This window comes from Myotis nattereri, assembly GCF_964212035.1.
Source record: "Myotis nattereri genome assembly, chromosome: 7".
Taxonomy (NCBI): Eukaryota; Metazoa; Chordata; class Mammalia; order Chiroptera; family Vespertilionidae; genus Myotis; species Myotis nattereri.
The window spans coordinates 40,794,267-40,819,897 of record NC_138082.1 but is presented as its reverse complement, the minus strand read 5'-3'; the positions used below and the strand labels follow the sequence as shown (position 1 = coordinate 40,819,897).

The 25,631-nt window shown below is 38.4% G+C and overlaps 1 protein-coding gene across 2 annotated transcripts in view; it reads left to right on the top strand.

The window, feature by feature from the left end:
* Window positions 1-25,631, top strand: part of OSBPL6 (oxysterol binding protein like 6) — a 181,798-nt gene that overhangs the window by 98,930 nt on the left and 57,237 nt on the right. The window contains exons 3-4 of one of the 2 annotated variants that reach the window (XM_081095262.1): window positions 7,255-7,510; window positions 22,884-22,976. In XM_081095262.1, the coding sequence (XP_080951388.1) occupies window positions 7,409-7,510; window positions 22,884-22,976 (195 nt within the window). In that variant the 5' untranslated portion in view covers window positions 7,255-7,408. The remainder of the gene's footprint in view (window positions 1-7,254; window positions 7,511-22,883; window positions 22,977-25,631) is intronic. The other variant, XM_081095263.1, reaches the window with a different exon arrangement.

Below are 25,631 nucleotides of genomic sequence, written 5' to 3'. Positions count from 1 at the left end.
TAAAAAACTTGATATGTTGCTTAGTTTATTCATTGGTTTATTAGTAAATCAAGGGTAAAGTGCAGTGAAAAAATGTGTCAAATAGATTTAATAAGCCATCTAAGCCCTATTTTCCCTGCCTGTATACTGAATAGCAGGAGAGTTACTGAGAGTGGATGAAAAGTACTCGGCATCCAGGACTGGCACATAGAAAGAGCCTGTTATTTTTATTGGTACTTTTTCTCTGGCATGACAGAGATAGCTGGGAAGGAGGTGGCACTTTCTTCTTAGGACTTTGACCTCAAATGACGTTTTTACTGTGCTGTCTGATTACTCTGTAATTCTTTGTAAGGCCACTTATGCTTTGTTCAGTATAAAATGAGAGGCCCAGAGAAGAAGGATTACTTGGGGAAACAGTACAAGTGGTAGTTTGATTGTTCAGGACAAGAAGTATTCCCTGATATCTTCTAACAATAATTTTCTGAAGATTCAGTTCTGAGAACAATTCAATGCATAATGCCCAAGCGCCAGCAAACCCTAAAACAGGAGGTAAGAGTTGGACCATATTCCTGGAATCTAAAGTGCAAAATCATACTAAGTACAAAGTTAAAACTAGATTGGGAAGAGTATATAATTATTAAATCTAGGGACCAATGTCCTAATTAGAAAATATATCAGCTCAAATTATAGTTTTCTAATAAAGACATTATCACATTCTAACTTAACAGAGATTAGTGTGGTATTTGAAAATGGCCGATTTAAGCTGACTTTCAGGGAAACTTCCATATGAAAAGTTATAACTAAATAAGTAGAACAGTGAATTCTTAAATTACTGGAGGAAACTAGAAGCAATGTGACCTAAGGGAAGGGAAAACCTTTGCTGTACAAGGCTTTTACTTATATCTGAAATGGCAATGCCCCAGGTATAGTGAGGAACCATTTTCCCTCTTAAGTCAAGTCACATTTTGGCATAGTTTTATGTAATTTGTATAGCAAGTGCTTTCCCTGTGTATCATTTGAATTGTAGGCATACATAATTAACATTGTCTCTTTATAGTAATTTTAAAAACTTGGTTGTTACTTAATGGTTTATGAAACCGATATCTTTTTTATGTTTTCTTTTTAAAAATATGTACATTAGCACCCCCCCCCCCCCATGGTTTTGCTTTCCATGGTTTCAGTTACCCAGGGTTAACAGCAGTCCGAAAATATTAAATATTAAATATTAAATAGAAACTCCAAAAATAAATAATTGCATGCCATTTTATGAGTAGATGATGACCCTTGAACTTAAAGTATGAAGGTTTACTTTTTCCTGCCTTTTTTCTGTTTGCAAGATAATTTCCTCAGTTTCATCTTTCTAATCTATGTATGACTAGATTTTTCTGCAGAATCATTCTGTGCTTCATTAATATCATTTTAATTACTGCATTTAAATGTGGTGTCATTATTTGTTTCCTCAGTTTCTTACCTATGCCAGTTTCAATTGCATCTGAGTCTGTCTTATCATATTCAAAGACTCCATTTTTTTAAAAATATATTTTATTGATTTTTTTACAGAGAGGAAAGGAGAGAGATAGAGAGTTAGAAACATCGATGAGAGAGAAACATCGATCAGCTACCTCCTGCACATCCCCTACTGGGGATGTGCCCGCAACCCAGGCACATGCCCTTGACTGGAACCAAACCTGGGACCCCCCAGTCCGCAACCCGACGCTCTATCCACTGAGCCAAACCGGTTTCGGCAAAGACTCCATTTTTTATAAAAATTTTGTGAATGTGTAAAGCATTTGTACTCTAAGGCTCTCTGTCTTTTGCTAGAATTAATATTCCAAATAAGCCCTCATCAATAAAAGTACCATCTTTTGGACATAAAAATTTTCTCTCCTTTTAGGGGAATAATTTTCCATAGAGCTTTATTCACACACATTTTTTTAAAACATTTTTTTTTTGAGATCTGCTCTTTGTCAAAAGATTATTTGTGCCAGTTATCCTTGGCTCCCTTCATGTTACTTGGTTAACATTCAAATCCTCCTTTTACAATTCATCCTGGAGGTAGAATGTAGGTTTGTGGAATGTACGTTTGCCTATTTCATTATTTAGTAAAGCGCCTTAAGAGAGTGGGGAAGAATCTTGGTCATTCACAATCAGAAAACTTGTCTCTTTGTATACTTTTTCCTTTTTAGTTTTATAAATGACTGCACCAGAAGGCAGCCTGGAAAAGGGAGACTGTACTTTGGGGGTGCGTTGAGACATGTCCACGGTGCTCTTCCGAAGCCAAGACTGAAGAAGGCAGCAAAGGGCAAGAGAGGGCCATTTACTTGCTCTGCCTCCATGGTCTCAGAAAACACTTAAGATGTGGGGAGCCTTTTCCTTATGCCTCTCCTCTTTGGGGGAAATTGGTGGAGTTGCCAGATTTTCTCCCTATCACATCACTTCACTGTCTTGAAATGGGGAGTCCTATGTGGTTTCATATATCCTCACTTGATCCCTGAATGAAGTGAGTCCTTAGATTTTATGACATGTGGTGGCCACCATTCCCTAGTGTAAGTATTAATGCTCTTTTTAATTTGTTTAATCCTTTTAGTCATTTTGTTGTAGGAAAATGTTTATCAGATTTTACACTTCCATCTCATGCTTATCTTCTTGAAATTAGTCCTTGATTTCCTTTTTCTTACCCATGAGTTAATTAATGACCTGAAAAATACAAAAGATTGCCCACCCTCTCTTAGAAAAAAGAACTTTAATATATAATTACAATAGACATTCTTTGTTCTAATGATGATCTTGATGGAAAACTAATTTATTTTGCCCAGCAGTGCAGTGACATTTGCATTGATAAAATCAATTGATAGGAATGCCCTGCCCCAGGTGACTTGAAAAAGACAAACCATTCATAACCCAAACACTACTTAAAACAGAATCTAATATTAAAGATTAATATTAGAATTAATCTATGGAGAATTATACCCTAATTTTATGAAGCTGATATTCCAAATTGAGGAAAATCTTGATTGAGCCAGGTCTTATGACAAACCTCAGCTGTACTTGCAGAAAAGGAGGCCTTTGAGAAAGGGACGGAAAAGACTTTGCTTTTCTTACAGTTTATTCTCACTTTGAGATCCTAGTGCCCCAACCAAAAAAGTGGGATCTTTTGCTGTAGAATCCCAAGAGTAATTCTGTAGAACTCCAGATTAAGTCATTAAGGCTGCGATGAAGATGGAAGGAGAATATTTTGATTTTGGGAAGGTGGCGATGGGGCGGGTTAGTAGGTGGGGGAAGACTCATAAGATACCATTTTACTCTTGACTTAGACACTTACCGACTGATGGTTCCATTATGACTTAGAAAAGCTTAAAGGAAAACAAATAGAACTTTAAAAGAGAAATTGTATCTTTCAAACTAATGGCAAATATAAAGGTTGATTAGAACCATATTAAATTAATATTATAAGGAAAGGCAGATTATTTAAAAAGATATCCAGCTTTAAAGGAAACAGAGAAGAACCCAAAAGTAAGAAGTATAAAATGATATCCAGGGGTCAACTATTAGTTATGACATTAAATGGAAATGGGAAAAACTTCACTAAAATTAGATTTTTAAAAAAGTAATCCCAACATGATCATTACTAGAAGAACAGAATGATATAGAAAGTTTAAATATAAAAGGATGGACACATTTCATTTATCACTTGAAAACAGAGCAGATAATACCAAATAAAGCAAAAAAGTATTGAAATCAACAAAGAAGGTCATTTTTACAATAATCAAAAAGTGAATATGGAATTAGTACAAACTCTTTCATGATAAATCTCATTGTTTCAAAATATACTGAATACAACCTAAATGTCCCAGTACAAGAAAGGTTAAATGTATTGTGGTATATCTGAGTGGTGGCCTAATATGTAGTGATTAAGAGTGGTGATATTGAAGTTTCTTTGTTCATAAGGAAGACTGTTACCGATATATTGTTGATAAAAAAAAGCATATTATAGGTAATATGCACATTATTCTCCTACTTTGGTTAAAGCAGAATCAAAATGTTAACCATTGTTAATTACTATGTGATAAAACGAGTCAATTTAAATATTTTCATCCATACTTTTAATCTTTCTATGGTAAATATAGTAGATTATATTTTTGTTCACTACTATTCACTGCCTCTCCCTTTGGGGGAATTATACTTTTATGCATCATTGACCTCAGTTTGGCCACATGACTTGCTTTGGCCAATAAAATGTGAGTGAGAGTAATATGTGCCACTGCAAGCAAAGGCATTCAGAACTATCTCATGGTTCTGCCATGGCTCCTTCCCCCTTCACGTGGGGCAGGGGTCCTCAAACTTTTAAACAGGAAGCCAGTTCACTGTCCCTCAGACCGTTGGAGGGCCAGACTATACTTTTTAAAAAAAACTATGAACAAATTCCTATGCACACTGCACATATCTTATTTTGAAGTAAAAAAACAAAACGGGAACAAATACAATATTTGTATTTGCATGTGGCCTGTGGGCCGTAGTTTGAGGACCCCTGACATGGGGGTTGCTCCTTCAGCCTGGATGAAGAGGATACAGAGCATGGCTACAGCTGACCTATAAAGGATTGTAAATGAGTAAGAAATAACCTTTCTTGTAAAGACTTGAGATTTTGCAGTTGTGCTACCACATCACAACTTAGCTCAGGCTAACTAGTCCCCAGTCTCAAATGTGTTTCTGAACACATACAAGTTATGGTGCCTATGAAGAGCAAGTTCTAGAAGTCTTTTCTGCCACCCTTTGGTTTAGTTAGGTCCCTGGGTCATAAATCTGATTTTTTTTAATCCTCATCTGAGGATATACTTATTGATTTTTAAGAAAAGAGAGAGAGAGAGAGAGAGAGAGAGAGAGAGAGAGGGAGAGAGAGAGAGAGAAACATCATTGTGAGAGGGAACATTAACTTGTTGCCTTCCATATGTGCCCCGACCTGGGACTGAAACTGCAACCTAAGTATGTGCCTAAGTGGTAATCGAGCCCACAACCCTTCAATATATGGGACAATGTTCCAACCAACTGAGCCACACTGGCCAGGGCCCTAAATCAGAACTTTATGTTACTCAGTGTAAATGTAAATGGTACACTACCTAGAAACCATTATAACGATCCCATTGATAAGAAGGAGTGATAAGACAGAAAAATTAGATATTCATCTTTCATAATGATGTTATTTCCAGCTACAATACTTTTCTCATTGAGTATAAAAATTATGTTGGTGTTGACTTTAAATCCATGGGCTCTTTTTGGTGTAGAATAGGCAATTCCTGAAAATGTGCTTTGGTAGAGATGAAATAAGTATTTTTTTAAATGTCACAGCCATTCTTACACTCTAAGAATAAAGAATAAGTAGATGCAACCTGATAACAGAGTTCATACTTCCTCTTGTAATGCATTTTGATCCCATTCAACCTTTTATTAGGTACTTGGAATCTTTTTAAAAAAATAAAAATTAATAGAAAAAACAACAATCTCAAAAACGATTCTTGGAATGGATTAAATTCTTTCACCTTTTCTTCATTCTTGATATTATTATAGATATTCATACCTATGATTCAACCGAAATGTTGCTCTTTCATCATAGACAACTTACCCTGAAAATGTCATTTTTAGTTAAAACAGAAACCAAGATGTTAGCATTATTGTTCATCAGAAAGTGAAGTCGGATGTGGTTAAGAAAAAACAACAGTGCCACAGAGGAAATGTTGGCCCTTGATGTAGCTTAGATTGAATTTACTTCCAAATGGATAACAATTTAATGAGTTTGGTTGTCTCAACCTCATCCCTTGGGGGCACTTGAGCACATCACAGAACCTCCATACTTTCAGCTCAAGTGTCAGCGTTTACTTGTAAAACATCTTGGACCAGAAAGTGAAGTGCTTAAAATTAAGGATCTGAGCAGTGTTCTTGCTTTCTGGTTGCTGGCAGCAGAGCTTGGCTTGAGAAATTTTAGTCACACTTATTAGACTGCTTTCATTCAAAAAAGGATTAGATGATTATTTAAGTGTCAGTTTATGACTGCCTTTTGCCAATACCAAATGAAACTTATCCTGAGCCAAGAGTAAGCTCTTTGCATTTCTGTTAGCTCCAAAACTAGGGAAGCGCTCTGCAGCTCTTTGCATTTCTGTTGGCTCCAAAAGACTTGGCTGAGTACTTTCAAGGAGTATAAGCATTAAGATGGGGGCTAGAACTTGGCCTTTCATCTTCTTAGAAGAGGATGAAGTTCATTTTAGTGGCCAATGTTTTGAGTCACAGATGGGTGTGTTAGTGTTTCATCTCACACTGTCATGATTACCTTTAAAATGACTTCTTTTAGCAACCTCTGTTGCCAATTGAACCGTTTTTAGCCCTAGTCCTACAATGCAGATTTTCCTTATATGAATCTAAATGAGAAATGAAGTGGTCCTTGGCTGTGGATAAGTGAAGCAACTCCTAGCACTACCCCAGTTCTGGGACCTGCCTGTCAACCTGTGGATGCTTTCAATCCTGTTGATTGTTGTGTTGAGAAAGTCATATATAGGTGTGCTGTAGACTTGAGGCACAAATAACCATGGATATATGTATTACTTCATCCTTTCTAATGGCTGGATCACATGATACACAAAAAACAGGAGCCCTTTTGCCTTTTGTGACAGACTGTTTTATGTTGGATTTAATCATCACATACATGAAATAACTGAACTGGACACAAGCATGGAATGAGCTCTTATTATAATCCATTGGGCAGGGGAAATTAAATTTCAGAGGGAAAAAAACTGATGTACTTGGACATGAGGGCCCAGAGCATAGCTCTGCTTTAAAACAAAGAGATTACAGCCCGGCTTTCATGGCCCAGTGATTGAGCATTGACCTATGAATCAGGAAGTCATGGTTCAATTCCCTGTCAGGGCATATGTCCAGGTTGTGGGCTAGATTCCCATGTGCAGGAGGTGGCTAATCGATAATTCTCTCTCACCATTGATGTTTCTCTCTCTCCTTCCCTGTTCCTGTCTGAAATCAATAAAAATATATTTTAAATAAATAAATAAAGCAAAGACTACAAGAGAAAAGTGTGACTTTAGCATATAGTTTCTTCCCCTTTCCTTTTGGACAGACTTTTGTTACATATTAACACTTTTAGTCTCCACCTTAAAAATCTAGAGGAAGAAATATTTCCTAATGTGTCAGAATTCTTCCTCTCACTGACATTTTAGTATTTTTCCTAAATATAAATTTACATGAGTTATAATTTGTTTGTTTTGCTTTCAGATGTTTTGGACACCCTCAATATTTACCTTCTCTTTCCTAGTCCAACCTGATTCGTAAAATGGACTGAAGCTAGAAATTCACCTACTTCTTTGTCTGAATTTGAGACACAATTGGGATGACCTTAAGTGCACGCAACTAGACTCCAACCGCAGCTATGAGTTCAGATGAGAAGGGCATATCTCCAGCTCATAAAACATCTACTCCAACCCATAGAAGTGCCTCCTCTTCAACGTCCTCCCAAAGAGAGAGTAGACAGGTAAGAGAAGAATATAAAGTGCATTTTGTTATTTTATGCAAACACAGTACCATTAGGATATGATGGGGTTGCTAATTCATTCTGAAATTTTGTTGTGAAGATTTTTATTCCACAGGAAAACTCACTGATTTCTGTAGATCTATCTGGAATAGAGGATCCTGCTCTTGCTTTTCTGTTATTTAGGATCCTTTCCTAGAGTGCAGAGCACAGGCAGGGTAGCTAAAAGCCCTGGAGAATTTTCCCACTCTGTACCTGGAGGCAGGAAGGAGCCAGCTATTGGACCTTAAATGTTGTGCTCTCCCTCTCTTCATCTGTGGAGATAGAAAAACAAGGGTCTCCTTCCAATAACTCTCACTGGTCGCAAAGCACTAACTTCTGTTTGGTGTTTCATGGAATCTGATAAAAAATTCAAGAATTAGATTATAAATAAAATTGTAGTATCATGATATTAAGGGCAGTAAAAACTCAGAAAATGTTTAAAGTCAATAGAGAAAGTGAATTATTGTTGCTTAATTATCCCAGTGAGCCAACTCTGTAAGTTATTTTTGTTTGCGGAGTTAATTCGTTGCTACCTCAGTGGCTATTCCACAGTCAGAGTGTGGGGATTAGTCATATGAATTGTCTTCATTGTCAAACAGGTGATTGTTTTGTCCAGTCCGTCTCTGTATTACGAGTTACCATTATAATATTATCTGTGATGGAATTTTTGTTGTGTAACTGGAAGTTCCCAGTAAGCCACTGTTGTTAAGTTTTTATAGAATCTTTTCTTTAGGAGGACATTCAGTTAGTAAACATTCTTACAAGGGTTTTTCCCTCCTATTTTATGTGTTCAAAATATATTGCCTGACACTAGTCAGGAAGGATACATGCACCCTTATGCTCATAGCAGCACAATTTACGATAGCTGAGATTTGGAAACAGCCTAAGTGCCCATCAGCAGATGAGTGGATTAAGAAATGGTGGTACATCTACACAATGGAATCCTACGCTGCTATTAAAAAAAAAAAAAGACTCTTAACCTTTGCAACAGCATGGATGAACCTGGAGAGCGTTATGCTGAGTGAAATAAGCCAGTCAGAGAAAGATGAATATCACACGATCTCACTCATTTGTGGAATATAATGAACAACATAAACTGATGAACAAAAATAGATCCAGAAACAGAGAAGCATCGAAGAGACCGTCCAACCTTAGAGGGAAGTCAGGGGAGGGTTGGTTGGGGGGTGGTTAAGAGATCAACCAAAGGACTTGTATGCATGCATATAAGCATAACCAATGGACACAGACAGTAGGGGTGTGAGGGCATGTGCTGTGGGGTGGGAGCAGCTGGGGAGAGGTCCATAGGGGAAAAAAGAGGCATATGTAATACTTTAAGCAATGAATAATTTAAATTAAAATATATATATATATATATATATATATATATATATATATATATACTGGTTTCTGGAAGTATAAACATCACTTATTCAGTTGCCCATATATAGACCTGAGCCTGAGCCAGTTCCAGATGTGATTTCATTCTTTTATTTATTTAAAATATATTTTTATTGATTTCTGAGAGGAAGGGAGAGGGAGAGAGAGAGAGAAACATCAATGATGGGAGAGAATTATTGGTCAGCTGCCTCCTGCATGTCCCCTACTGGGGATCGAGCCCACAACCCGAGCATGTGCCCTTGATCAGAATGGAACCTGGGACCCTTCAGTCCACAGGCCTACGCTCTATCCACTGAGCCAAACTGGCTAGTGCTGAATTCACTTCTGGGCTTGTTCCTTGGAGAACATTCAGTCTACAAACCCTCCCAGCTCTCCCTCTCCCACTTCAGCAAGAGATTCCAGGAAAATCTATAAGAATCAGGGATTCCTTATGTTTATATCTTTTGCAGATTCTAAACAGATACTTCTACTATGGGTTTTAGGGAATTTTGACATTGCTGTCCTTTGTTATAGAGTTCAAAGAGGAGATCTACATTCTATTTATTAGAAGCAGTTATACTATTAAGTAAATCTGTGATTACACACAGTTATACTGTTTATTGCATTGCATTTGTAAAGCAAAGTAAGAGTACCATGAATGAAAACATATTTATATTAAATAACCACTGCATGCTGAGAAGATGTTTTCTATGTTTATCCATTTTAGTCTACCTGTCACCTGCTCCTCCATCCTTTCTTGTTATGGCTTCTCCATTTTCCTCATGCCTTGGGCATTTAAATGGAGGACATTTTTAGCAGCATGGCCTTTCTGGCAGCTGGAGGAAAGAAGGGATAGACCCAGCTCACCCTGGAGCATTGTGGTAAATGGAAAACTGATGACTGCCATAGAAACATCTGTCATCATTGTTGATCTGCCTGTTGCACCTGAGCTCCAGGACTAGCTTGCAAAACAAAGAAAAACTGAGACTGGTCTGCCAGAGCGAGTTTGAAGGTGGAATGTATGATTCCAGCTGGCCTGTGCATGAAAAGGTGTATGATGGGAATAAAATAATCCTATCTAATAAAGAGGGAATATACTAATTGACCCTCACACTGTCACAAAAGATGGCAGCGCCCACAGCCAATAAGGAGGGAATATGCTAATTGACTGCCCTGCCCTCAAAGATGGCAGCACTCACAGCCAATAAAGAGGGAATATGTTATTTGACTTCCATGCCCTTAAAGATTGTGGTGCCCACAGCCAATAAGGAGGGAATATGCTAATTGACTGCCATGCCCTCAAAGATGGCAGCTCCCAGTCCCCTCAGCCCCACCAGGGCGCCTACCTCCAGAGTCCCTCAGGCCCCTCAGCTGCGCAGGGCTGGTCTGAGGCGCAGGCAAGCCTCAGATGGAGGATGCCCTGCCGTCCAGGGCCACCCGAGGCTCAGGTAACCAGGGCCAGCCGGGGCTTGCGCTGCCGGCAGTGGCAGCAGCAAAGGTGTGATGAGGGCATCACCTTCCCCTGATTGCCAGGTCGCCTCCCGCCCTTGAGGGCTCCCGGACTGTGAGAAGGGGGCAGGCCGGACTGAGGGTCGCTCCCTACAGTGCATGAATTTTCATGCACCAGGCCTCTAGGCTATTCATAAATGGATAATGAATTCTAGGAAACTAGGAGACAGTGCTCAGATGTTTATTATTGTATAAGGAAAGAGTTTGCTTTCATTCCTGTTTACCTCAGCAAGTGGGAACTCTCCCAGATACTTTCTCCTCTGGTTCCTTCCTGCCTCCTGTTTTGTGTCTTTTCATCTTTCTCAAGGGAAAGAAGGAAAGAAAGAACAATTACAGTTCTGTTTTTTCCCTCCTATCTCAATTACTTCCTAGAATGCAGTATTGACTTGTGGAAATCAGGATTTTCAGTGATCTTGTGATATGATATGATATGATATGATAGTGTTTTTATAGGCATTTGTTTTTGTGTGATGACTGTTTTCATAGTGAAGGGACATAGGGAAATTGTGATGAATTAGTCTTCTTTGAATGTTACCATTCTCCTGATTTGACTGGCAATTTGGCAGATGGTGCCAAATTGCAAAGTACATCCCTATTTCTCTCCTAAATTGAACATACAGGTAAAGGATCTAGCACGTAGCTGAGAATACAGCGATGCCTTAGTGTACTTTATTTGTCTTTCCTTCCCATGTTCTAGCCCTAAATTACTAATTAATCAGTTGGGCATTTCTACTTAAATGTACCACTGCCACCTTAAATCAATATGTGTGAACAGTTTGCTATTGGGATAATCATTCTGTTATTGACCTAAGGTCAAAGCCAGTCCTTTCCACTTTACCTCTCTCTCATTCAAAAGGTTAAAAAGTTCTATTGATTATTTTCTCCAAATATCATAATTTCTTTCTATTCTTACTGTTCACCCCTTAGCCTGGACTCTCATCACCTCAACCCAGGGTCCTGCAGAGTACTCTTGTCTCACCTTCTCCCCAGGGCCTCAGAAGATCAAATTCCCTGAATATGGCAGATTCATGCTCAGAATCCTTCAAAGACTCTTAGCTACCTACACAATTAAGGCCATATTTTCTTACTTGGTATTCAGTAACCACCATGAACGAATCCAGCCTCATGTCCCATTTTCCTCCCTACCTGTACAGTCTTATCTGCTCACGGTTCCTAAAAGTGCCGTAGCTCTTTCTCTGGCCTTGTCTTTCCTGCATGGAATTCCTACCATCCACTCTCAACCTGATACCTACCTATGCTTCAAGGACCGGCTCATGGGACACTTCCACTGGCCCCTCAAACCCACATTGCCCTTTCCCTCCTTTAAACTTTTATGGAACTTTTTGACAATATGTGAGATATATAGATATAGATAGATATAGATATAGATATAGATATAGATATAGATATATAGATATAGATAAATGTACTGTACTATGAGCTCTTTTATAGACTACACACTCTAATTCTTCAGAGATGAGCCTTGCACCTCAAATGTTTTAGTATATCCTAGAGAATATTTTTAAAGACCTGCAACAATATTAGTCTTGTCTTTTTATTACAAAACTTCCATTCCAGATTTATTTGTCTTCTCCCAGCTTCCTTCCTCATAGATAAGGAAAACAAAGAACGTTTGCCAAATATGTAGTAGGAACTGGCTGTCCTTCCTGTCTCTAAATTCTGTAGCCCAACAGGTGAAGAAGGGAGAGGAGTTGGGAAATAACGTTATTAAGTGTTCCTGTGATTTCACTCAATGTTTCTTCATCAACGAGAAGGTCAAGACTCCAGTCAGTATTTAACCAGTTGGAAGACTAATAAATGCTACATTTATGTTTTGGCCATTAGATGTTAGACATTAGATGTTAGAACATCTAACAAAATTAGCTCTGTGTGTGTGTGTGTGTGTGTGTGTGTGTGTGTGATCAACTATGATTCATAAGCTGCAAGTAATATACGTACTAAAATTTTCAAAAAGGAAATAAAGGAGTTGATTAGACATGTATGACTTATGCATAAATAAGCATTTCCCATGTATGCACCAAGGAAAACTTGTCCCTTGAGCTATTGCATGAAGAAAGGATTCAGTTGTCAAGTAAGTTAGAGAAATGCTAATCACAATCTTTCTTTGCAATGTATATTAATAAATTAAGGACACCAATAAAGTCTGTGGTTAGAACTTTATTTAACTGAGTACTTCTAGAATTTTGTACATTGTGAAATTTATTCTATTTCCCCAAGTCATGGATGTAAAAAATTCAGATTCTTTCTTCTATCAAGAAATTGGAAGGTCTAGGAACACTAGGCCCAGGTTCCAAATGGCAACACTGGAAATGGTAATGTTCCTCCTTAGATGGGACATTACTCTCTGATCAGCTCTTGTCTCTACCTCTCCTTATTATTTTCTTTTTGTAAATATCCATATTTTATTTTTAATTATAATTGACATGCAATATTCTATTAGTTTCAGGTGTACTACATAGTGATTCAACATTTATATACTTTGTCAACTGATTACCCCAGTAAGTCTAGTAACCATCTGTCACTGTACATAGTTATTACAATATCATTGATTATATACGATATTATTGTCTATAGCAACAGCCCCACCTCTCCTTATTGTACTTCAGTACTTATTTGTGTTTCCTGCCTGGCCCCTGAAAACACTTGAATTTGCCAACAGTGATCTTGGATATCAAGTCAACCACAGTAATATTTAAGCGACTAAGGGTGATTTCCACTTGGATGTTAAAAAGGCATTTCAAATTTAGCATGTTCCAAACTGAACTTCTAATTTTTCTCTCAAAGCTACTTCCTCAAATTCTTCATTTCAGTAAACAGAACTCTGTTCTTTCATTTGGTCAGGCCAAAAACCTTGCCAGGAGTCACCCTTGACTCCTCTCTTCTTCTCACATGCCACTTCCACACCCTCAGTGAATCCTGTTGGTTCTACCTTCAGGATGTACCTATAATTTGACCACTGCTGACCACCTCCTCCCCCTTCACCTGGTCTGCTCTTACCAAATACATTTTTAGGTGTTTCATTAGGACTATATAAACATCATCTGGAATGACTATACGTCTACAAAACTGCTTTGTATAAGCTTTAAAAGTTAATGAATATAAAGAATATCTCACATGGGAAACTTAGAACAAATTTTTAAAACTATCTTTGAGGCTCTGAGGCGGATGTCTGTGGCAATAAGACCACTGTTTGTCCTCTAAAGTATCTATATTTATCTCATGATAATTTAAGCATGTTCGTGGGAAAGTGGGAACTTAGACACTGAATATATTACAACACATACTTATTCACTTTTTCATTCAGCAAATATTTGTGAGAGCATATGGGCAAATCATAAATATATCTGCTCTGAGTTTATAAGGGTGATCAAAACTAACCAACTCTACCTCAAATATACATACGTAAATGTTAAGTAGACGTGTATAGGATTATTAGGGGAGGTATTTTGCTAGTGTTGTTTGTTGTTATCAAAGTTATGTTATTGGTTATCATATTGAAAATGTTTGTTTTGGGTCATTTTAATAGCCTTGTACAAAATCACAAATTAACTTGACTTCAGTGATCATTTTAAGTCCTCTGGAATTGTTCTCTTGCCTTTTAAATTAACCCTACATGTTCTGGAGCCTTGGCTCTTAAAGTGGCTTGATATTTGTCCCCATTATTGGTCATGCATTTATAATTGCTATAAAGAAGTGTGATGGTAGTTGCTGGGGTTTCCTGTGATCTCCTTATATGTCTGTGAGTGTTGACAGTACAGGTGAGGAGCACATTCCCAGTAAGATCTGGTTCTAGTTCTTAAAGGCAACCATGCACTTTAAAAGCTGTTTATCCACATGCCTTTTACCACTTCATAGTCACACAAGTACTTTTGGCCTCTAAATGGACCATTTGATGGGTCTGCATGGCATTTCTTACAGTGCAAAGTTTCCAACAACAGGCCAGTCCAATGTGGGGCCATTGCTGTTGGTTCTTAATGAGTTTCATGTTTCTGTGCAGGAAAAGTCAAGACTGTGATGACTTCCCCCCCCCCCACCCCCCTTCAGGGATTTCCAGGTGCACTGTATGGAATTTTTTCCAGCAACTATTTCTAAAACTCTCTACTTCCATTCATTTTAGTAGTGCTTTATGTGGAGATCTATTATTAATGCAATTCTGCCATCTTTGCATTAAGGCAAGATAATTGTTACTGTAGAGAAAGTAGAATTTCTGCTTCTTCAGTCGTGGCCTTCTGGCTTTGGTAATATAAATATTTGATACTATTAAAAATATATTAATTCCTTGAAGGAAATTATTAAGAAGACAGCAGGCAAGTCTGTGCATGTGGTTTGCTACAGGAATGCAGAAGGATGCAGAGTCTGCATTGCCACCCGCTGCTGATGCTGTTCCCCTGGCGAGGATCTAGGGCATCTGTCTCCACTCCCTGCGTCAGCTTTCTCAGCACATCCTGATGTGCTGGTCACAGGGTGCTGACTGCGGTTAGTGGTTTGACCAGGTAACACGATGGCCATGTTGTTATGCATTCCAAAAAGGACACCCAGGTGTCATATACCTGCAGGATGTCTGGACATATTTTTCTGTGGCAATAAGGATGCACAAGATCCCTACACATTTATTCTTAGAGCAGTTATAACCGAGATGTTAACTACCATTTATTGAGTGCCTGCTGTGTGCCAGCACCTGGGCAGCACTATGCATACACTGGATGCCAACTTCGTGACTTGCCGTGTCTTCTGAGGTAGATACTGCCATCCCCAAATTACAGCTGGAGAACACTGATGCTGAGAGAGTTGCATGGTTTGCCAAGTCATGTGGTAAATGGCAGCATGAGGGTTGGTGTGCTTGTTTGTATGATGTAAAACGTAACCTCCTTTTCACTGTATCCCTGAAGTAAGAGCTAACTGGCTTACTCTTAATTCTTTCTTAAAATATTCTTTATTGTTTAAAGTATTACATATGTCTCCTTTTTCCCTCATTGATCTCTCCCCAGCCGCTCCCACCCCCCAGCACATGCCCTCACCCCCCTACTGTCTGTGTCCATGGGTTATGCTCATATGCATGCATACAAGTCCTTTGGTTGCTTCTCCCCCTCCCCCACCACCACCCACCTTCCCTCTGAGGGTGGATGTTCTGGGCATTTATTCGAAGTAATTAAAAAAGATAAAGCACCCCTATGTTCATTGCAGCATTATTTACAATAGCCAAGACGTGGATGCAGCTTAGGTGTCCATCAACAGATGAATGATGAAGAAGGTGTGGTACATATAGGAGGGGAGGGGGAAGAAGTAGGTTTACAGTTGTTTGTATGGAAAATAATACAATAATTGATAATAATACAAAAATAAACTCTGTGCTTCGCATACTCACAGCTGTAAACCCACTTTTACCCCACTCTGTATATATAATGCAATATAATTCAGCAATAAGAAAAGAATGAAATCTTGCCAATTGTGATAGCATGTATAGATCTAGAAAGTATTATGCTAATGAAGTAAGTCTGACAGAGAAAGACAAATACTATATGATTTCACTTATATGTAGAATTTAGACATAAAACAAGTGAATAAGCAACACTAAACAGAAACAGAGTCATGTATGCAGAGAATAAACTGATGGTTGCCAGAGGAGAGAAAGATGGGGGGATGTGTGCAAACAGTAAAGGGGAATAAGAGGTACAAACTTTCATATAATAAAGCATAATATGCAAATTGACCGAACAGCAGAACTACCGGCAAGCAGGTGTTGCCAGGCCAACCAAGGCGCATGCCAGTGGGCAGAGGGAGGGGACGGTGATGAGGGGGCATGGTGGTGACCAGCAGTGGCAGAGGGGCGAAGGGGGGGCGGTGGGGCCATCAATCATACATCCCTTGAGGGCTCCTGGACTGCAAGAGGGTGCAGGCCAGGCTGAGGGACCCCTCTGAGTGCACAAATTTTCATGCACCAGGCCTCTAGTTATAAAATAAGTCATGGGGATGTAATATACAACATAAGTAATATAGTCAATAATAGAATAACTTCACAGTTCCAGATGGTTACTAGACGTATTGTGGTGATCACAACGTTAGGTATATAAATGTAATTAACTATTCTGCACACCTGCAATCAATATAATATTGTATGTCAGCTATATATACTCTAATTTTAAAAAGTACTTTAGAAGTTTCTAAATTATTTTGGATATTCTAAAAAACATTTTATATAATTCATAAATATAGAAATAGATTAGATAAAATAATCAGATGAATTGTTTTAATGGAGTTAACTTTCAGAGAGCAATGGTCCAATTCCCCATATTACTATCCTAAATTTGTATGAAAAGTGAGTCTAAACAGAAATTTGTTACCACAGCCTAAAATATTTCCAGCAGTTCCTTTATGTCTTTGAATTAAAGTAAAATTAAATTAAATGACAAGCTCAGCAAACCAAGAGACTTGTTCGGCAGATCATGTGGACTCCCAATTTGAGACTCATGTTCCTGTCTGCGGGAGTTCCAATAAGCCATTCAGCTATTATTAAACGTCTCATTGTCTGTATGTTTACCCACATCTTTGATACAGAGTAAACCAGACTGTAGTCATGTTGGCAGCTTTCCACTTGCTGCCCAGGAGATATTCAGATTAGATAATACTAACTGGGAACAAACTTTTACCGAATTGATGAGCTGCAGTGAAATTATGTGTTCTAGACTCCTGGTTCGATGCTAAATATGCATCAAGTCTATCTGAGCAGGGGGCACAAAGGGCGGGTAAGTACTTCCACCTTCTCTGTGTGTTCCAGGTTCCTTAAAAAACCGAACTGGAACGAACCTACATTCATCACTTGTCACAAATGTACCGCTCTGGTGAGGGATACTGATGCTGGGGAGGCTTTGCATGTGTGAGGGCAGAAGGTATATGGAATCGCTGTACCTCCCCATTAATTTTGCTGTGATATTAAAACTACTCTAAAAATAAGTCATTAAAAAAAAGCAAAAGGTTGACCTGGAAATTAAGTTGTAATTTTAGTATTTGAAGAAAAACTTGGTTTTAAAAGATGAATTAACACTTTTATGTAACCATTTATTTAACCTGCTTACATAATACATATAGCACCTTGAAGGTATGTGGCATCTGTTTCCAAGTCATTAGGAAAGAATCTGAAAATAGCAGCTGGTGGAGAAAAAGTACAAAAAATTATAGCACAAATTATTATCTTAAAGGTAACCTTATGAAAAATTTCTGTTACTGAAGATGTTGCCAAATTAAATTTGACGTGTTTGCCACTGACCAGTCATAGCTTTAAAACTAGTAACCAAGAGCTCCAGGATTAATCCACTCGATGTTTCTGTTTTAAAATTTGTGTCCTTTATTTTCATTTTATTCTTTTTACTTTAATGCAAAAAAAGTTGACTCCTTTAAATATTTTCGAAAGTTTTATCCTGTTGGCGTTGTGGTTTTTATAATTCAGAGATGAAGCTAAAGAAGTTTAATGCCTAATCATGTGTTAATGATTACTGAAGGACTGTGCCCTAAAATTAATCAGAGAGCACTGAAAAATTCCAGAACATTTTGACTGGCTGCACTGTTCAGTGTCTTGTGCTAGGATGGGGTGGGCTGGGGGGGTAAAAGGGGTGGGATACCAAGATGAAGATGAGCTAGTCCCTACCTCCAAGGAGCACCCTAAATTACTAGAGTCCAAGATTGGGTATGGTAACTTTGACAACTGTCTTCTTAATATCTGTCGATATTAAAAATTTAGCATTTAAGTACTTAGATATTTCATTAAAGTAGTGAATGGTTTTCTGTGTGGTTCTGTAACTTCAGACATTTGCTTTTGGATTTAAAACCATGAGTTTGAAGACAGTCATTAAAGTAGTAGATTAATTTTCTGTTATTAAATAGGCAATGATACTTAGGTTCTAGCGATATACAAATAGAGGGTGGACCAAAAGTAAATTTACAGTTGTTTGTATGGAAAATAATACAATAAATAATAAACAAGAATAAACACTGTTTTGTGTACTCACAGCTGTAAACCTACATTTGCCTACCTTGTATAAGACTGCTCAAGTTTGTATAAGATCATTTGGCTTCTTTGTTATCATTCTGGAGGTTAAATGAAATAGCTTATTTTTTTTAAGCTAGTTACATTAATAATGGGTAGTTTTATAAATTATGCTTTAATTTTTCAGTAAAATATGTAGTCATTTGTGGTAATAAAAATATTCATTTACTTGCTATTTTTTAGTAACTTTTTATTATTTTCTGTATCTTGGCAAATCAGCAAAATTTAGGGTATTTTTCACTCAGCTTGAATGTGTACTGTATTGTACTATGTTTGAAATGAATGAGCCTCTTTGCTCCCATAATAGAAACTATTTTGTAGAATCAGGTGGAGAAGAACCTAGTATGTTCTTTGTGTCAGGTATTGGGATAATTTATAGATTCTGTCTTGGTTTGTTTGGTCTCTAACACTTCTTATCCACAAAATCCTAGCAACATTTTAAGTATCCCTGGGCAACTACTATAGAAGCAAAACTCTTTTGATCACACTTTAAATATCCTAAATTGATTCCTATGTCTGTGGCTTTGTTCGGAAATTGGGGGATTTAGTTTGCTTCCAAAGTCTAAATTCCTGAATTAATCCTTTATTTGCTGCTTACATAGTTGCTAAGGTCGAGTTTCTTTCCAAGTTCTGCTTTTCTTACCATGTTTATTTGTTGGGGGTTGGGGGTGGGGAGGGTGAGGAGGCAATGTATGTGTATTTTATTGCCCAGCAACCTACAAGTATAAGGATAGGGTAGGGTCTTTAAAGAGAAATTCAAACCAAAAATATTTCACTGGAAAAAATAAAGTAAGTTAAAGCCGTAGCCACATGGAACAAGATTAATGCTTGTGTTTACAACAATTTTTTGTTCAGCCTTATTTGGTCATTTGTATAATAAGGCCTCTCTCTAGAATATAAGCATCATAGGAGGAATTCTCTTGTCTCTTTTGTTCTCTGACATGCTCTAATCTGCACTTGACACGGTACAGATGTCTAACAATGATTTGTTGATTAATTCAACCAACACACAGTGAATGGATGTATGAATGACACGTATCACTGGCATTCTCTGCTTTTCTACTTTATTATATTTACTTTACTGAACCTTTTGGTTGATTCTATTAAATAGTGAGGGAAGAACTGTGTAGTTTCTAAAAGATTCTATTTCTTGATTTTTAAAATGCAATATTGAAAACTTTTTCCTCCCTGTAGGAATTTATCTCAAATTATGAAGTTCTTTATATTTCTGTAGTAGAGTGACACCTATATATCTTTACTGCTTGTGGTTCTTTTTTAGAAAAATCAACTTAATACATTTGAAAAATAAGGTCATGTTTTTTTAGTTTTGTAGAATATACATTTAGAGAAGTTTTGCTCAGATGTATTTGAAGAGTATATGACACAAAGTTTCTTTCCCTCTACTAGTTTGTGTAATGTCTCAGGATAGTTTGGGGTTATTAATGAAAAGATGTATATAATTTAGCTTACCTAGTGTTAAAGAAATTTTAAAATGCATTAGTTTTTAAACAGTGCTTTTCCTCAAAAGAAGCATTATGAGAAACAGAATAACTTACATGCAAATCAGAATTCTCCATTTTAATAATAAACACAACATTTTTAAAAGTAGTTCTTCTAGAACAGTGGTCCTCAAATTTTTGGTTTCAGGAACCCTTTACACTCTTAAAAATTATTGAAGGCTTCAAAGAGCTTTTGCTTATGTAGGTTATATCTATCTATATTTATTGTGTTAGGAATTAAAATGGATAGAATTTTAAAATATTCCTAAATTTATTTAAAAATAGCAATTGACCATCACATGTTAGCCTAGGTTCCTATCCAAAATATCAGTATGGACAAACAAATAATGCCATTCCCGGGTGGTTTGTTCCCATTTTTTCTGTTGAAGATCTGAACACACACCTCCAGTCTTTCACTCCATCGTATATCTTGGCTTTTGACTCTCCATCAAAAGGCGCTGGCACAGGTATGGGTACTCAGCCACATTTATCATTTTTCTCTGCTAATTCAAGTAGGTCTGGGAATGGAAAAAGCAGTCCCAGTTAATGCTTAAATTGTCCTTCGACACTGTAGCTGTCAGATTAGGAATTCTTGCTAACCCCTGCCCCATTATATTTGGCACCAAAGTATCTGTTCTTATCTCTTCTGTTTTCTCGCAAATTGAAAGAATGAGAACAATTCATAAATCCTTTCCTTCAGTTGTTTTCTTTCTAATAAATGGCTCAAAATGCATTCAGGTAGGATTTTTAAAATTTGTAATCAGACTCCTTGTGTTCAAGGTGATAGAAATAACCAAAAGCTTTAAACTTACAAAGAAATTAGAATAATTGGCTCAGATCAAAGTGTAATTTTCTTTATGAAAGAGCAAATATTAATCTAATAGTTTTCCAGTGATGTATCAAAAATAGAGGGCTCAATAAGTAAATAAAATACCAACCTGTCTATTGAAAAAGTGAAATAACTAGAGTAAAAACATTATATTTCATTTTCAGCCTATATCTGAAAATTAACTACACTGAGTTCTTTGATGTCTTTCAAAATTGTTCTCCCATAGAAAGTTCTTCATTTTTTTTCATATGTACAAGTAATATCCACTTATTGCATTAAAAAATTAGAAAAAGATTAAGAAGCAATTAAAAATTATCTATAATCCTTCCACCTTTGGATAGCTATAGTTCAATTCAAACATTCTGAAATATATTTTGATTATATTATAACATCATTATATTCTATATATTTTTTATAGCCTGATTTTTTCAGTTGACAGAACATTATGTGTATTTTTACATATCAGTTGACATGGATCCATATTGTCATCTTTAATCACTCCATGCTATTTTCTCATGTTTGTATTATTCTCATATATATATATATATATATAGATAGATAGATAGATATATAGATATATAGATATATGATATTTTCTACTACAACAAATAATGCTTTAGTAAACATATCTGTTCTTACATATTTGCATAAGTATCTGATTATTTCCTAATGGTGAAAATTTATCTGTGGGATTGCTGGGTAAATGAGGCATCTACTTTTTTCCCAAAAAAAGTTTTTAATAAAATTGCAAAATTCCCCTTTAGATAGATCATACGCAATTTATGTTCCCTTTCCTCCAACCCTAATCCATTCTCTAATCTAATGGTTTAAAAAATCATTTTTATTTTGGTTTTCATTTCTTTGAATACTTCTGAGGCTGAGGTGAACATCTTTTCAAATGTTCTGTGTGAGTTCCCTGTTCATGTGCTTTGCCTATTTTTCTGTTGGAATGTTATCCAACTGATCAATGAATATTCAGATCAATGAAGACTCTTTTTAATCTTTGTAAAGGACATCTACTGTTTATTATATTTAATGAGTTGTTTTCTGTGCACTTAAGGATTATTATAAGACTAGAGGCCCAGTGCACAAAATTCATGCACGGGGGAGGAGGGGTCCACTCAACCTAGCCTGCACCCTCTCCATTCCGGGATCCCTCTCATAATCCGGGAGCACTGGCTCCTAACTGCTCACCTGCCTGCCTGCCTGATCACCCCTAACTGTCTCCCTCTGCGGGCTTGGTCGCCCCACACAGCCTGCTGCTCAGTCGTTTGGTCGCCCCTCACCAACCCCCCTGCCGGCCTAGTCACCCCACGCAGCCTGTTCGGTCATTCGTTCAGTTGCAATGGACACTTAGGTTTTTATAAATATATAGATACTATAATATAATAATTATAATATTATAATATAATTATCTCATAGGGATTATAAGAAACTCTAAAGACTAAATGGCATTAAAGCTCTGGACTTTTTGACTTAAAATTTTCTCTTTGTATAGTGCCATTGGAGAGGTAAGCAGATATTCTTATGTAAGGCTAATTGTGTATGTAGTAAATGTACCGATCTTTTAAAAAAATTGTGTGGCCCCTTGACTCCTTCTTTAAGATTGAATCCAACATTGCAGGACCAACCAGTTCAGCAGATAAGAAGGGACAACAGGCCCTAACCGGTTTGGCTCAGTGGATAGAGCGTCGGCCTGCAGACTGAAGGGTCCCAGGTTCGAGTCCAGTCAAGGGCATGTACCTTGGTTGCAGGCACATCCCCAGTAGGGGGTGTGCAGGAGGCAGCTGATCAATGTTTCTGTCTCATCGATGTTTCTACCTCTCTATCCCTTTCCCTTCCTCTCTGTAAAAAATCAATAAAATATATATTTTTAAAAAGGGACAACAGAATCCTGGCTGAGATTTTTCTGACTGTTGCTACTGCCCTTGTTCTCCTCAGAACCCCACAGTTTCTAACACAGCTCACTGTCTTTACTGTGATCTGTGAACTCACCCCCATGCCCGTCCACACGAGAAATGGCTTATCTAACCCTGGGTTGTATTTCCCTTTATTCAGAGTCCCCACGTACTGGAGAGGACTGCATCCTCCAGCACCGAGCCCTCCATCAGTCGGCAGTTGCTGGAACCGGAGCCAGTCCCCGTCTCCAAGGTCAGTGGTGGACTGTGGTGCTCTCTCAGATGGCCTGCTGCCTGCCCTGGGCCAGCTGCACTGTACATAACTCACACCCGACTCCCCTGGGGCAGCTGAGGCGCCCCCTGCAGGGCTGCTCTTGCACTTCTTTCTGCATGCAGTGTGTAGGGTTTCTTTGCCTGCGTGAGGAGGGAAGACATGAAAGTATATTTTGCTGGGATTTTCAGGATTACATATAGAAGTCCAGCATTCTCTATGTTTTGGGAAAAGGACAAGAGAAACTATTGTTATTCTCCATTGGAGAGATGAGAAAAGATTTCTGGACCAAACTAATAGAAAAAAAAATAACTGGGTCCAGTAATAATCTACCATATTGCCCATGTACTGCACACCAGGAAATGTACTAAATGCTGAAATATATTATCCCACTTAATAGAACCCTATGAACAGCCTTATACAGTGTAGGTGTTTATTACATTTTTTAAATATGGAAACTGAGAATTTGTCACTTGCTCAAAGACGAAAAAAAAAAAAACTGCTAAGGGCAGAGCAGGGATTCAGACTGAGCCTTCGTTAAGGCTACTAGTGGTAAACTCGTGGCCGCCCAGCAGGGCTGTTACACTCCGAGTCCCCGGCTCCTCCTTACATCTGGCCTTCCCAGCAGTGAGCTGAGGAGAACCTGCAGATTATTAAGACCTTTTCCGTCTCATGGAAGCCAGTGTTCCCACCCCTTCAGCCTTCTCTTCCTATGACTAGCTAAATATCTGAATTCATTTTTGTCTAAAATGCAAAAATCATAAAGTCGAGGAGACGTCATCCTACTCATCCGCAGCCCACCCGGCTCCCTGAGATTTTCAGTGGGCTGGCTCCCCTGTCAAGAAACCCAGAAAACAGGATGCCTGGGGCTTTTGAAATCAAATATAAAAATAGCACTTGACTTCCAAAGCATTTCAACTTCCAAATATATAGAACTGATCCATCCACTTCCCTTGTCCTTTATTAAATAGAATCCTTGAAGAAAGAACACTCTACTACCCTAGTGTTGTGGACTGTGTACACTGTATCTCGTTACATTTTGAAGCTATTACAAGCTGAGACGTTTATTCAATCAGACAGAAGTAGATTGCTAAACTAAGGAAAGGGGGAGTTATTAAACCACAAAAAAATTAAAATGATATGATTTCTATTGGAATAGCAAATAGAGAATATTTACTTGGTAAATACAAGTAGTAATCTCTCTGAAACATCAGTGTTTTCTTATAGGCAGCTAAAGGAGAGAGAACAGATAAATAAGTAAATGCAGAGGCAACGGGAAGGGCAGCTCACATTTATTAAGCACCCACCTTGAGCCAGGCCCTGGATTAGTACATATATTTCCTCCCTTGGTCAGCCCTCAACTCCACAAAGTGAGTACTGGTAACATTCTCATTTATGGAGACAGAGAGTAGTTGTCCAGCGTCAGATAGCTGGGAAGTATGTGGCAGAGCAGAGAGGAACAGAGACATGGTAATGAGAGATCCTCAGAGAAAGGAAGACTTGGAGACATACAGAAACAGGAAGGAGCGGTGCTGGTGTTAAAGCAACTAGGGAGCAGCAGGCACACAAGACGTTCTCCGGCCCTGCCCCTCCCACCAGCTGCATCTGTAGCCTCTTTGGCATCTCACTTTATAGTCCAGCTACCTCCACCTGCACACAGTTCCCCACAGTAGCCATGCTCTCTCCTCCCCAGCTGGGGGGTCTACCCCTTGTACCCAGCCTGCCTGGGGTGCTCCCTGCTCCCCTCCCCTTCCTTGACCTGGTTAAAGAAACTCTGAAAACAGAATGCTTTTTTCAAATGCTGATCACCTTTCTACCCAATCCACCCTCAGCCCCAGACCACTTGGTGTAGCCAGTCCCATCACTACCACATTCATTTCATTATTTCACATTCTTTCTTAAGTCAGGTTCCCTAGAGGGACATCCTGACACTGGGTGCTTGTAATTTGCTGGGGAGAGCCCTCTGGGGAGAGGGGTGAGGGAGGGGTCAGGGCAGGTGTGGAGCTAAGCAAGAAGGGCTTTGAGCTGGAGTCCAGAGCTCCAGGCCATGAATTGGAGCACAGTGTTGGTTTCACCCTGAGGCAAGGAGGACTTTTTGTTTCCTCAGCCCTTTGTACCTTGGTTCCTTCAGTCCTTGAGAGCCAAGGAGGGAGAGATGCTGCAGCATAATTTCCGAGGCCCCAGTTTGATGAAAACAGCTCTTCCCCCTTAGCCTTAGCAGTTCGCAGTGCTCACAGCAGCTGGGGCCTGGGCCCACCGGCCTGAATCAGGATCTGGGCTGGGCACCAGCAGCATCCACTTCCCATTACTCCACCATGCTATTGTCCGCTTGGCTCTTGCTGTCGGATTAATACTTGTGTTTTTGTGTTAATAGATACCATATCTTTGGGGGCCCCATGAAATCAGAGGGTCCAGATAGAATCTCTCAGCCCCTTTGAGAGAAGATGGGCTTCCTGGGCTCTGGTGGTGGTAGAAGAACATTGTTTGAAGTACACATTGTCCTGTCTCAGGATGTGTTCAAATTCTTTGGTACTTTCGCCTCCTAAAGCATTCTCTCACCCACCCACCCACACATGCATGCACAAAGAGTATGCCCTTAAGAAAAGAAATGTCTCTGATTGTTTTTTGGGGGGTTTT